This window comes from Micropterus dolomieu, linkage group LG01, assembly GCF_021292245.1.
Source record: "Micropterus dolomieu isolate WLL.071019.BEF.003 ecotype Adirondacks linkage group LG01, ASM2129224v1, whole genome shotgun sequence".
Lineage (NCBI taxonomy): Eukaryota > Metazoa > Chordata > Actinopteri > Centrarchiformes > Centrarchidae > Micropterus > Micropterus dolomieu.
This window is the reverse complement of record NC_060150.1, coordinates 28,842,050-28,855,053: the sequence shown is the minus strand read 5'-3', so window position 1 is coordinate 28,855,053 and position 13,004 is coordinate 28,842,050. Positions and strand designations below refer to the sequence as shown.

General features: G+C 41.1%; 1 protein-coding gene across 1 annotated transcript; it reads left to right on the top strand.

Annotated features, from left to right (window-relative positions):
- Positions 1–9,579: 9,579 nt before the first annotated feature.
- prmt6 (protein arginine methyltransferase 6) lies at positions 9,580–11,632 on the top strand. The gene has a single exon (XM_046065310.1). The coding sequence runs from the start codon at positions 9,621–9,623 to the stop codon at positions 10,677–10,679; it is 1,059 nt and encodes a 352-aa protein (XP_045921266.1). The 5' UTR covers positions 9,580–9,620; the 3' UTR covers positions 10,680–11,632.
- Positions 11,633–13,004: the final 1,372 nt, after the last annotated feature.

The following is a 13,004-nucleotide window of genomic DNA, read 5'->3' as shown; positions in this document are numbered from 1 at the left end:
AGGCAGGTTAGTGTCTTTTTCCTGTCATTTTCTCTCTTTATAAAGACAGGTGTTGCAGTAAGAAAGTCCTACCTGAAGAGAGGCAATAAAGTCTTCATGTCACGCAATACGAGAACCATATACAACATTATTTATCAAATTGGGTCGGACTTGATGAATTTAGCGAGAAGATACACATCCGGTTTTAAAAATAAGGTGTCTATACGATGGAAATAAGATTAATTGGATTAGATTCACAGACCAACCATCCATCCATCGTCAACCGCTTATCCTGCATACAGGGTCGCGGGGAGATTCACAGAAAGTATAAAACATATTACATGTGTACATTAAAAGTAAATGGACACATGTAATTTACTTCACCGGACCCTCTCGGGCCTCGGACCCATCCACCATAGTCTCTCCAAATTCTGTGGGAAACACTGAGTAAAACACTGAGTAAAAAGCACATTTAATTTATGAAATGGTAAAAACAGTCAAAATAAATGGAAAAACTGTGAATGTACTTGTTCGGTATTCAGTATTCTGCAAATGTTTTTATCATATTCTGTTTTGGCCTCGGCCAAGAATTTTCATTTTGGTGCATCCCTAATATTAATCAGTAAAATTTAGAGGCGTGCAAGGCAGATTTTGTTACCTTTGGACCAGTGGTGTAGTCTAGTTTTTTGTAGTGAGCATACCGCAATTTTTCCCTACCAGCCTCATACTCACCCGTCCCAGATCGATGTGTACCAGAGTGACACCCCAGTACAATATACATCTACATGTAATTGGGAGCATTCTGAAAGAGTGCTTGTGTGTTATCCATCCATCCATCCATCGTCAACCGCTTATCCTGCGTACAGGGTCGTGGGGCTTATGTGTATCAACATTTCAATTTATTATAAGCAACACAAGACTTTCACAGCCAATGACATTTACAGCTGGGGAGACTGCACTGATTTTCTACTGTATAGTGTTAATCACCATCTAACTCAGTTAAGAGCTACATTTAGCCTTAGATGTTATATGAATATGGGCCCTGGAGCACAGGTTTTATCAGCTGGCAATTTTCAATGCACATTTAAGAGTGCAGCAACTATAATTAACAATAATGAAAAACTGAGGCTTATTAGTAGCAGTATTAACAATGGACATGTGTGCGGTTCTATCACAAACACTCATTACATAATACTATAAACTTAACATCTTCTCAAGCACACTTATCTTCCAAAACCAGAGTCAAACTGAGGCTATGTACTGTATCAGCTTAAATGCACAAGAAAGCATCCAGGAACTGCTACTTCTACTGCTGTGTAAAGACAGACACACACACACACACAGTATATAAGTTATCTGTCTCTCTCCCTTTCTCCCGCATTCATTGATCCACCAAACTAAGGTTAGTGAAGTTAGCTAGTTCTAGATACAATTCAATTAATGATAACATATATGCTTCTTTCACGTCCCAGGTAACTAGGGCTGAACGATTTGGGGAAAAAAATGTAATTGCGATTTTTCTGCCTGATATTGCGATTACGATTTGATTAAAGATTTTTATTTATTTATTTTTTTTAGCTTAAGTTCAGTATTCACTGCCAGTCTATTTTTGACAGAAGCTGTATTAAGCAGCACAGAGCAGATAAACCAGGCAGGAAGTCAGACACAGAATGGCAGGGAATCCGGTGAATTTTCAAAATAAAATACCCTGTGCAGACTCCCGATTGTATATCAACAATAAACACAGAGACAAAAAGAGAAACAATTTAACTACGTAGCCTACTTAGACATGGTAGAAGCACAAAAATCAAGGACAGCTGAACAAATTGAAAAAATCTGAACAAGTCAGCAAAATCAACCTGCCGCCATTATTCAACACGTTTTCCTCTAGAGTTTCACCCAGAGCAGCAGTAGCTTCAGAGGCAGGCTTGCGAAGGGTGTGAGTTTGCTTTCATTTTATATCTCCTTGAGTGAATCACATTAGTTAATTTCAAATTTGCGCCAAGAATGACCACCAAATGTTGTTCCTTGGTAGGTGGCGTCAGATTAAGGTCACAGGCCACGGAAGCCACAGTGGTCCAAAATTCTGAGCTTTGCAACAGAGACAGAGAGTTCTGTCACAAAACAATGTTGTTATGGGTTTTGGGTGGGTATATGGAGATCCTTGACCTTTCTTAGTGGGTATACGACATTTACCTGCGTATCACGTAGACTACACCGCTGCTTTGGACAGAGCCAGGCTCGCTGTTTCTCCTGCTTCTATCATTTATTCTAAGCTAAGCTAATCACCTCTAGCGTCATAGTAAGTCTAGATCTGAGCGTGGTATTGATCATCTCATCTGACTCTCAGCAAGAAAACAAATAAATGTATTTTCCCAAATTAAATATTTTTATAGAATTATTTGTCATAAGACACCATGTTTTATGTCTGCAGGATATTTTTAAATATTATCTTCAAGCAACATAACTGTCTCAGACTGTATTTGTGGGATCCTTCTGGGACTATCACAGTATCTCCTCATTCATGTACTTATCAAATAACCTCCATTAACAAACAGACAATATTTCCATTTTACAAATTGCGCAGTGGGTTTGTTATGGAATCAGCATAATACCCCCCAGATGCGGCCATCACGGCTGTCACATGCAGGTTGTACTTAGTAATTTAATCTAATTGCTGTGTAATGTAACTGATACTGGGGTGGCATGAGGGAAGTGAGTCTGCAGGGAAAGGGATGTAATTAATGAATTGATTACCAGGGCTCTGGATTGACAGGCCAAGATCCTGTGAAGTGATTGGCCGGAGCAATTGAAAGGAGGTAGCGGTGTGTGTATGTGTGGTGGTTCGTGAACTGTACAAACAAGGGGAATGAAAACGCCTGGGGCAAGAAATTTTGCCCTGGCCGCTGTAATAACTTTCCACTGATAAGTACTGGCGCACACTGTGTCCATATAGGGAGATGTCAAAGCATGAAACCAGATAACACACACTTGGAAAAGGCATCCAGATGGATCCATGCGTGAAACAGTCTTTTTGGGTGGGATGAATTAAGTTTGCTGCAAAAAAACGGGTGAATAAGGAGGTGAATAAGAGACGGAAAGTGTGTTATGACACACCAGCATTCACAGATGTGGGCTCTTTCTGTGGGAGTGAGATATCAAAGTAGCCTGGTATTGATCCCTGGGAACAATCAATATGAAGCCATTGCACCTTTGTATTTGTTGCTCAGCGGTCTGCCTTCCTCTGAAATGGGTGATCATGACACCAAAACAGATGGCTCTGTGTGGCTTTGTGTGCATGTGCATGTGCACGCAGATAGTCTGTACAGTATGTGCGTGTGTGTCTCAGGCTCCTATGGGCCGAAGGGTCTTGCTGTGGCCTCGGCATCCTGTTTGTGCAGGTTGCTATGCATGTGTGTGTGTTTGCTGCTGCAGCTGACAGGTCCAGTAATACTGACAGGACGCAGGCAGTTCCCATGAGGCCGTGCATGCTGACAGCAGCTGGCCAAGAAGAAGAACAGCTGCTGATGGGCTTCCAGTACAAAGAGCCCACACAGTGCTTCCCCTTCATCTCTCTCCCCCTCTGTACGTATCTTTTTCACGTATTGTTTATTTCAATGTCTTTGCTTTATTACTGATATAGCCTCCCACTAGCCTCTCTCTCTCTCTCTTGCTCTCTGTCTCTCTTTCTTCTCATACAAAGTTTGGAGCTTGAGGGAGGATGGAAAAAAAGAAGCCAGTTATAGATTTTTCCACGACACCCCTCATTGTCCAAAGTCAATGGGCTTCCACCCATCCAGTACTGCTTGACCAGCCCTTGCCTGCGTCGCTTCCTCCACCATCTCTCCTGCCTTCAGCATTATCTCTGGATTCACCCAACATGTTTCAGGCACTAATAGGGCACCGTCACACAAGCACTAAGGACACACACATTACACACTCAGGCACTCTTCTGCCCTTCCTTAGACCTGATCATATCTCCCATCAGTTGCATGTGGGACTATGATTTAGATATGCAAACAGGAATTGGCCAAGTTTAATTAAAGAGGATGAGCTGCGTATATCTGTGCAAATACATGGCTTTTTTTTAAATCCTCCACTCATTCAAGAGTAGGGAAGTATTATGAATTTACTAGCAGTGTTTGCGACTGGATGATGGTGTAAGGTATGTGTGTGTGTGTGTGTGTGTGTGTGTGTGTGTGTGTGTGTACACACACGTGTGAATTGCGTTTCTGTTCATGTATGCAAAAGAAGACATACTGTACAACAGCACTGTGCAAAAAAAACAAACAGACAAAATAATAGCCCAGTGTACTGTTAAACTCCACACCTTGTGATTGGCCTCTAGTGTAAATGGTCTGTGCCAATGCAAAAAACAGTAAAGTCTTTATGTGGTAAGGCAGAAGTAAGTGTGTGTAAGTCCAACTTTCATGCAGAAGTTCACCTTCCATTACAGACCAGCAATTACAGAAACAGTCCCCGTGTTGTTAACCGTAACCACAATCTTTTCCTCACCAAGTGTTTTACTAACCTTAACCATACATTAGCCAGTGTATTAGTCATAAACAGGATTTTTCCCTAACCTTCACCATGCAATATTTGCCATGTGCAGACGCTGTATATTGATATATTAGAATGTAGATATTGAGAATCTGGGATTTGTAGAATTGTCCAGCCCCCTCATTTATATCAGCTAGGCCCAGCAAAATGTGAATAAAAATAAACAAACACGCAGGGTTCAGAAAAGCCTTTGAAGCCACCAGTGTTTGCCACAATCCAAAGACATGCAGGTTAGGTTAATAGGCTGTCTAAACTGCCCGTAGGTGTGACTGTGACTGGTTATCTGTCTCTGTGTGTCGGCCCTACTGGCAACCTGTCCAGGGAGTACCCTGCCTCTTGCTCTTTGTCTGCTGGTTTGCAATCAATGTCAGATCATCTACCTGTCTACCTGCGCACAGTCTGCCATGCAGTCACTACACATGACAATGTGTTTTGGGGGATTGACTTTGGATGGAGGCCTAAAGGGAGGGGGTGGAGTCCTAGAGATGTGCATACTTTGCTCACCAGTCTTGCTGGCGTTACCGCTGGGGCAAGCTAGAGCTGAATCCGAGGGGGATGGTGGGGGAGGCAGATGTCCCCATGCTCACATCATGTCGCTGCTTCATGTGAGTTAGTTTTTAGGTTAGTCGTGATGCCTGTGTTTTGCAAATTGTATGCGTCTTGTCTCTTTAGAAAAATCCGAAGTGTCTCCAAACATTTAATTTGGAGGAATCCTCCATGTTAATCTAATGTGACAATGTCTTGGCCTCCGTAGCTGACAGGCCACTGATAGCAGTGGAGGTGAGAGAAACTCTTTAGGAGGAATCAATTCACATGTAATGTAATCAGTTTGATACCAAATAATTGGTCACATTTATAAATAATGACAGCGTAGGGACAAATGATGATATATAAATAAATCAGATTTTACCGAAGATGTTTGAAATGACTCATCTTGACTTCATCCTTTATTGTAAGCGGTGCACAGTTTTTTAATCGGGCCAGTCACATCTTGAACTGTTATGCTGGTGCACCAATACGAATTGGTGAATCTTACCATCCCTATATTTAATAATCAGCACAATAGAAAAGTACAGTACAGAACATAATTAAGACAAAATAAAATGTGACAAGTGGACTAACTTTGCCAACTAATTTGCCGGAGTGAATTTCGAGCTCTAGTGGCATCAAACGTGAAAGCATCCTTCCCGCACTGTGAGTTCTGGAAACTGAAGCAACAAACTGAAGCCGTATGTTGAGTTTGATTAAAAAAGGACATAAGTAGGAGGGCAACAAACCAATAATGTAGTCTTAATGTTAAAAGTGTATTAAAGAGGCAATAAATAGTTATACAAAGGGGTGCTCGACATGTTTCTGTGTCGTTGTTAAATGTTTAATATGGGAAAAACATCTTAACCTGGTTTCCCGTAATTGGAGTATGACCTCACCAGGTTATTCTAACCCAGTTATGATGCATGAATTGACCTAAACCTGGGTCACCTGTTGCAACTGGTTGGATGGCAGACTTCTCCCTGCATGAACACGGGCGCATTGTCATTTACTTACTTAAGGATAAAGGTAAACTGTGCCAGGAACCTCAGTGGGAGCTGGGAGCTGGGTGCTGGCTGTGTCTGGACCTGGCAGCAGTTCAACCTGAAGCTTGAGAGGAGGAGAGGACGATGTGGCCAACAGCTGCTTGTCTGTCTGTTTGGCCGCAAACCCTCCTGCCAAGTGCACAGAATCACAATCTAACTTTCACTGTCTGGATTTCACGGCCCAGTAACATCGCCTATTGTATATTTTGATTCCTCCTTTGCACTTTGTCTAATTTTTGCGTCGGATGTGGGTGTCCAGCTTTGATATTTGTCTCACTTCAGGATTACACTGCATTTTTAGATAATGTTTGGTGTTATTGTGTTTCTGGTTTAGAATAAATCAAATACTATATCCAAAAGGGAAAACTGGAGCTTTGAATATAAAGTCAGTTTACTACAAAGGTATGGCTCATTTCCCTTGATGGGTGCTTTTTTCATTACCCAAGCTGAAAACACATCAGCTCATGCAGAATTATTTCCCTGCTTTATTCTCTATATAGTTTTGACTGAATTATTAAATACACACATTTTCCCAGGAGTATCAGTGCTTTAAAGGCAGCAATGGATACAAATTTAGAAGAAGCATGGAAATGTTATCAAGCCACACACACACACACACACACACACACACACACACACACATATTCCCCAGCAATATTTTCTTCTTATTTTGCAGTGCTATTATTTCACATTCCGTGCATTATGCTGTGCTGTTTGCTCGCTTTAAAAAGGTAGTCTTAAAAACAAAACAAAACACCTAGCATCTTGTCTCTGTATTTCTCCTCTCAAACCACGACTTCCTTCTGTCTTTCTTGTCATCTTTATGAAAATGGGATACTGCTCCTGCTCATTTGTCCAGTATCTTTTGCCAAAGATCTCTGAAACAGAGTTGAGAGGGTCCCACAGGGCTGAGCCACATGCAGCTGTGTTCTGCCTGCCATAACTTTGGAAGAAGCTCAGAGCAAATGGCCATGTTGTGTTGTGCAGCTTGATATGAGATAGACACTGTACAGTAGATGTGCTATAGATGATTGGACCCTGTGTTAATTATAAAGTGAAGGTTAGAGAGTGAAGTAAGTGCTTCAGATAATGTACGCAATATGAAAAGAGGACAGGCTATTGAGAATCTAATAATGCTTCTTTAGTGTCTAGCATCATGTGGTGCACAGTGCAAATTTATGCCCGGAAAATAAAGCGGCTTCTGTAATCTTACAGTTGCTCTATGCAGTACTGTTCACTTGAAATAATTTTCCGTGTTGGCAAGCCCAAATAGGGGTATCAGGTTACTACTAAAATGTCTTCTTTTTATGTGGTGAGGTGGTGATGATGAAGAGGTTCGGGCACTTTCTTGAAGGCTTGTAAATAAGTCATTATAACCAACAAGGTATGTGACAGCGAATGTCAGTTTTTGCATATTTACTGGTCTGCTTCAGAATTAAACAATTGCTTATATGTATAATGGCAGGGGTGTTGGTAGGCCCTTGAAACACTGGGGGCTTAGCCAAGCCCAGAAATCTTCACCTTTTCACAACTGATTTAAGTAGCCTTTTTAAATGTGCATGTGGCACCTATTCACCTCAATAATAAATTAATTAATTTTTATTTGTTTGGAAACCTGTTTCAGTAGGTTTTTCGCTCATGTTAAAAACTTCCTGCACATTAAAAATCTATCCCACATATCTGTGTTCTCTGACATTTCCAGAAAAAAAGCCGTAATACTTTCAGAAAAAGGGGGATAATATTACAAGAATAAAGTCGCAATCTAATGAGAATAAAGTAATAATATTTTAACAAAATCTACCTATGTTGTACTCTGTGGTGCATTAGCCTACATTATTGCTCTGCTGTTGTGGTAGTATCACCTTCAGACTGTCTGACAGACACAGAACCATTTGATACTGTATGGATGAGACAAGGAAGTGGGAATCCCAACAGAGACCACTTCTGATCAGGCATAAATCTCACCACAAATCCACACAAATGTTAACTTCAGTGCCTCCAATAAAGTGCAGCTCACAGCTACTTCAGGGAAAAGCATCCTGGAGCAGAGCGACAGTCCCAAACAGAGCAAAGGAGTCTCTGAGCGAGGAGGACACAGAGACAGCAGCGGCACAGAGCGACAGGTGTGTCATGTTATTTTCTGGCTAATTTGCGGCTGACCATTAACCATTTGAGTATATAAATACACTGACCAGACAGTCACGGACAACAGTGGATATATTTAAATTTTTTGATCAAAATTATAGCTAGGGACAATTCAGTGGTAGCTGCCAAGCTGTAACCAATGCACGCGTTCTCTCTCTCTTCTCTTGTGCTCACTCAAAATGCCGACTAACATTAGTGTGGAGTGCCGTTCAGTCTACTGCTTATGGACCCAACATATCATATTATTTTCAAGGGCTTTAATGCATCATCGGAATGATAGATAAATATATAGGGATATTTATATTATTCTTATTTTTGTTTTGTTTTCTATATCAAAAACATCAGGGGCTATAGCTCTGAATGCCCAGGTTTAACGACACCTCTGTATAATGGTATACACAAATTGAAATGACTATAGCTCCTGAACCACTCTGACTCTAAACAAGGACTTGCCAGAAAGAAAACCTTTCATGGTTTCTTTTGAAACACGTTCCCGTGTTACTGAACAGAGGAATGAGGATTTAGTGAAAATTTAAACTTACTGTCAAAAGTATGACAATTCAATATAGTTATAAAATGGCAGATCTCCAAAGAGATTACAAATTGATACCACACAACCAAATGTTATTCTGTCATCACAAAATCAATTTTTCTGCCTTTTTTATTTTTGAATAATGCATCAATGTCTCAAATGTTTGTTTTTAGTCGTCATTCCAGACACCTGTGAATCATTAAGAGGCAAATATATTAACACTTTAACAAGACAAATACACAAAATACAAAATAACGTAGCAAAGTATGAATTAAAAAGACATAGCGGAGGTAAATTAATTCTCAGGTTTCATGCACTTCTAGTCATTCCATTCAGAAGGACAGGCAACCCTATTTCATAGTTTCTATAACTAATGTAATTTTTTCTTCAAAACTAAACAGTAGCCTCATGAAAATACACAGACGGACAATAATGTAATAGGCTATTACAGTAGATGAAATAAAGGCATATGATAACGAAACAAATACATAAAAAGAGTTTGTCAGTGTCCAACTAGTGATACGGATTTTCCGTGTTGTGCCATTTCACCTCTAAAATTGATAAGGCAACTTGGAGAAAGAAGAGTGGCGCACCGTTTCTGTCCTTGCTAATCTACCCAGTAGAAGCTCATATGTACCATCTTCCCGCTGACCATGAATGCAGCATTTCGAGCACACTGTCGTTTGGCCGTGGGAATTGTAGTCTACTCAAATTTGTGTCTCGAATTGTGCATTGGTATTGTGTGCTCTGGAAAACTACAAGTTCCAGATACCGCAATGCGGAAGTAGCGCAACAAAAACACTGCGAGGTTGCAGCATCACACCGAGAAGATGTCTCATGTCGTAAAGAAAAGAAAATTGGATAAAACCCGACAGGACAGGCTGTACTTTGACAGCTATACCGATGTGACTATCCACGAGGAAATGATAGCGGACCACGTCCGAACTAACACGTACCGGATGGCGATACTAAGGAACAGTGAGTCCATACGTGGTAAAGTTGTACTGGACGTCGGGGCAGGAACCGGCGTTTTAAGCATGTTCTGTGTACAAGCCGGTGCTAAGAAAGTGTACGCAGTCGAAGCCTGTTCTATCGCCGAGCAGGCTGTGAAGATAGTGAAACAGAACAATATGGAGGACAAAATTGAAGTCATTCGAGGCACAGTGGAGACAGTGGACCTACCGGAGATGGTGGAAGTGATAGTGAGCGAGTGGATGGGTTATGCCCTCTTGCACGAGTCCATGCTCAACTCGGTCCTCTACGCGCGCGACAAGTGGTTAAAGCCCGGTGGCATCATCCTTCCCAGCAAAGCCGAGCTCTACATCGCACCCATCTGCGACCCGGTGGTGGAGGACCGCTTACATTTCTGGTACACCGTCAAGGACCAGTACGGCGTCGACATGTCTTGCATGTCCGACTTCGCCAGGAGATGTATCATGAACACCGACATCACTGTGAACTCGGTGACCGTCGAGGACGTGCTCTCCCACCCGGCGCGCTTCGCCGAGCTCGACTTGTACTCGGTCACCGTGGAGGAGCTGCGGTCGGTGAAGGGCAAGTTCAGGTGCGAGTCGTTCGGCTCGGCGGCGGTGAACGCTCTCTGTGTTTACTTCACGGTGACTTTCCCCTGCCCGGACAAGCCGCAGGCGCTCGTGCTCTCCACGTCTCCGTTCAAACCGGAGACGCACTGGAAGCAGGCGGTGCTGTACCTGGACACTCCGGTGGATGTGGTGCAAGACACGGTGGTCACCGGAGAGGTCAGCATGTATCCCTCGGAGGAAAGCGCCAGACATATATGTATCCATGTGGACTACATCATAGGAGAAGAGGAGAAAAGGCAGTCCAAGACTTTTTCCATCCCTGACTGGAGCAGTGAGGCCCAGCAGTAGTGTGACATCAACATTTAGTGTTACAGTTCAGGCCAGGCAACACACTACAAGTCATTTTTATTATTGTCCCAAAGCCAGAAGTGGAACCACGACTGTAGTGGTAAATGATCCATATCCAACCACTGTAAGATCACATTTGGGTCTCACTTTGGCAAATGCATGAAGGGAGTGCATCTGACATTGTACACATGAAAGAGTTAGGTTTTGGCCCATCTCTCCAAGCTAAATTCACAAAATATCGAGTGCAGTTTTTTCAGTAGACAAAAACACCCAGTGGCTCCTACAATCAATGTGAACTACAGTTCTTCATTTGGAAGTTGTTTATGATGTGTTTGCGCTTGTTTTCACACCTAATAAACCATCTGACACCTACTTCGGAAGAGGAAAAAATGCATATCACCTTTCATTTCTATTAACCTCACTCAACCACTGTTTGTGAAAGTCAGTACATTATTTGTATTGCATACTGTATATTCAGTATGGCAGCCATGACTCATTTGCACTAGGGCTTTCTTGATAAATCATTTGGTCTGTAAAATCTCAGAAAATAAGGTGGTGGGGGGGGGGTATCCACAGTCCTTCGGGACATCTTCAAATGTCTTGTTTTGACCAGCCATATATCACTGTACTATGGTATTACTGACAACTAGGGAAATTTTGGTATTTTGATTTTAAAAATCCCTTAAACAATTAGTCGATAGTAGAAAGTTGCTGATTCATTTTCTGTTGATCGACTAATCAATTAATGGACGTATAATTTCAGCTCTAGTACTTACTTAAAACTAGGTTTTAACAGTTTTATTGTTTGGGTGGAAAAGCATTTGAAACTATTTTTGACCATCACAAGAAACTAAAACTGCTGACGAATGTTGAGCTGTAGGTGTGTAGCTCTGTAAGGCAGAGGGAGGCAGGTGTTTCCAAATTGTTTAATAAATTCAGTGCCATGCTGCAGACATCTGATGTTCGAATGAATTTAATTATGCATATTGTGTGGAATCTGATCAAAATGCTGCATTCAGATGAGGTTTGGACCGATATATTGACTTGGACTAGCTGCAGTCAGGCAGGAGGCTGCATCATACAGGAGGTGTTTTACATTGGCTGGTTTTCAGTTTTTAAAAACAAACTAAATTGGCTCATTATTTTGGTTTAAAACTAGCTCATGCTGTCATCTGTTGGCAGAAACCACCGACTTAATCCAAAGTTGTAATTCTGCTGCAAAATAGCAAAGGTAATTGTGTTCTTAGAGCAAAGTATTTCCATCCTGCATGTCAAGGACCTTGCTGTATCCAAGATACAACCAAGATGTGAAAATGAAGTTCTTTGTCATTGGCACCAATCAAGGTGCATAGTTATTAATTTGTCGTTATTTACTGGACAAAAAGTGACCATCTGGTGACTGATCCACCCTTTATTCATTTACTATACCACTTAAGAGTCGATGCACATTAGGTGGGTTTGGATTTTGACAGATTATATATCAGGGAGTTTGATTAGTGTTTGGTGAACTGACAACTGTGTTAAGAGAATTGTTTACCGACTTCATTCGTAATTGAACCAATGGGAATGAGACTCATAAATTGTTTGACTGTTTCATGTGTCACAAGTTTTGACTAGCTAACTACAGAAAGCATCCTGAGCATGTGCCAACATTACTTCAGTTATTTTTGTAGAGCTACATTCATACATCCATAACTTGCTACAAGGAACCTTTTTTTCATTATTCACCAGGGACAATGCACATTAAACAGCACTTCAGTTTACACATCAGTGTAAATGTGCCTGGGTTAGCTAATGAGCTCATTTTAATTCGCAGTCCCTGGGCAGGTTATAACATTCGTATTAGATCACTGTCCTGAGAGTGAACTGTCTTTTAAAAAATATGGGTTCTCTGCTCTGCATTTCATTAGGTTAATTATTACTTTTTCTTAGCATCTATATCTGCTAGCTAGGGGATGACATTTCTGAACAAGATAGCAATACACGCACTTTTATGTGGCAGAAGTACCCATACTGATATTGATGCTTACAAAATGTGGGATGTTGGGCTTTATTGAAATAAGATTGACCACCATAACAACTTCATTGCTGAACAAATATAAATACATTTACCCAAAATACCAAGCAAAATATAAATATTATAAACGTTGACCTACCTATAACTTAAAAGTCATAACTGTAGTATTCTAAATAATATAAAAAACAGTATGACATTCAATTAAAAAACGAACGAATACCAATTATATTAATATTAGCATATTGGTATTGACCTGCTGACTACTGTACTGCTCTTTAACAGTGTAACACTATACTAAATCATAACTT

What these genes read in the sequence shown, in the direction of transcription:
- prmt6 (XM_046065310.1), top strand. Translation starts at nt 9,621, where the DNA reads ATGTCTCATGTCGTAAAGAAAAGAAAATTGGATAAAACCCGACAGGAC.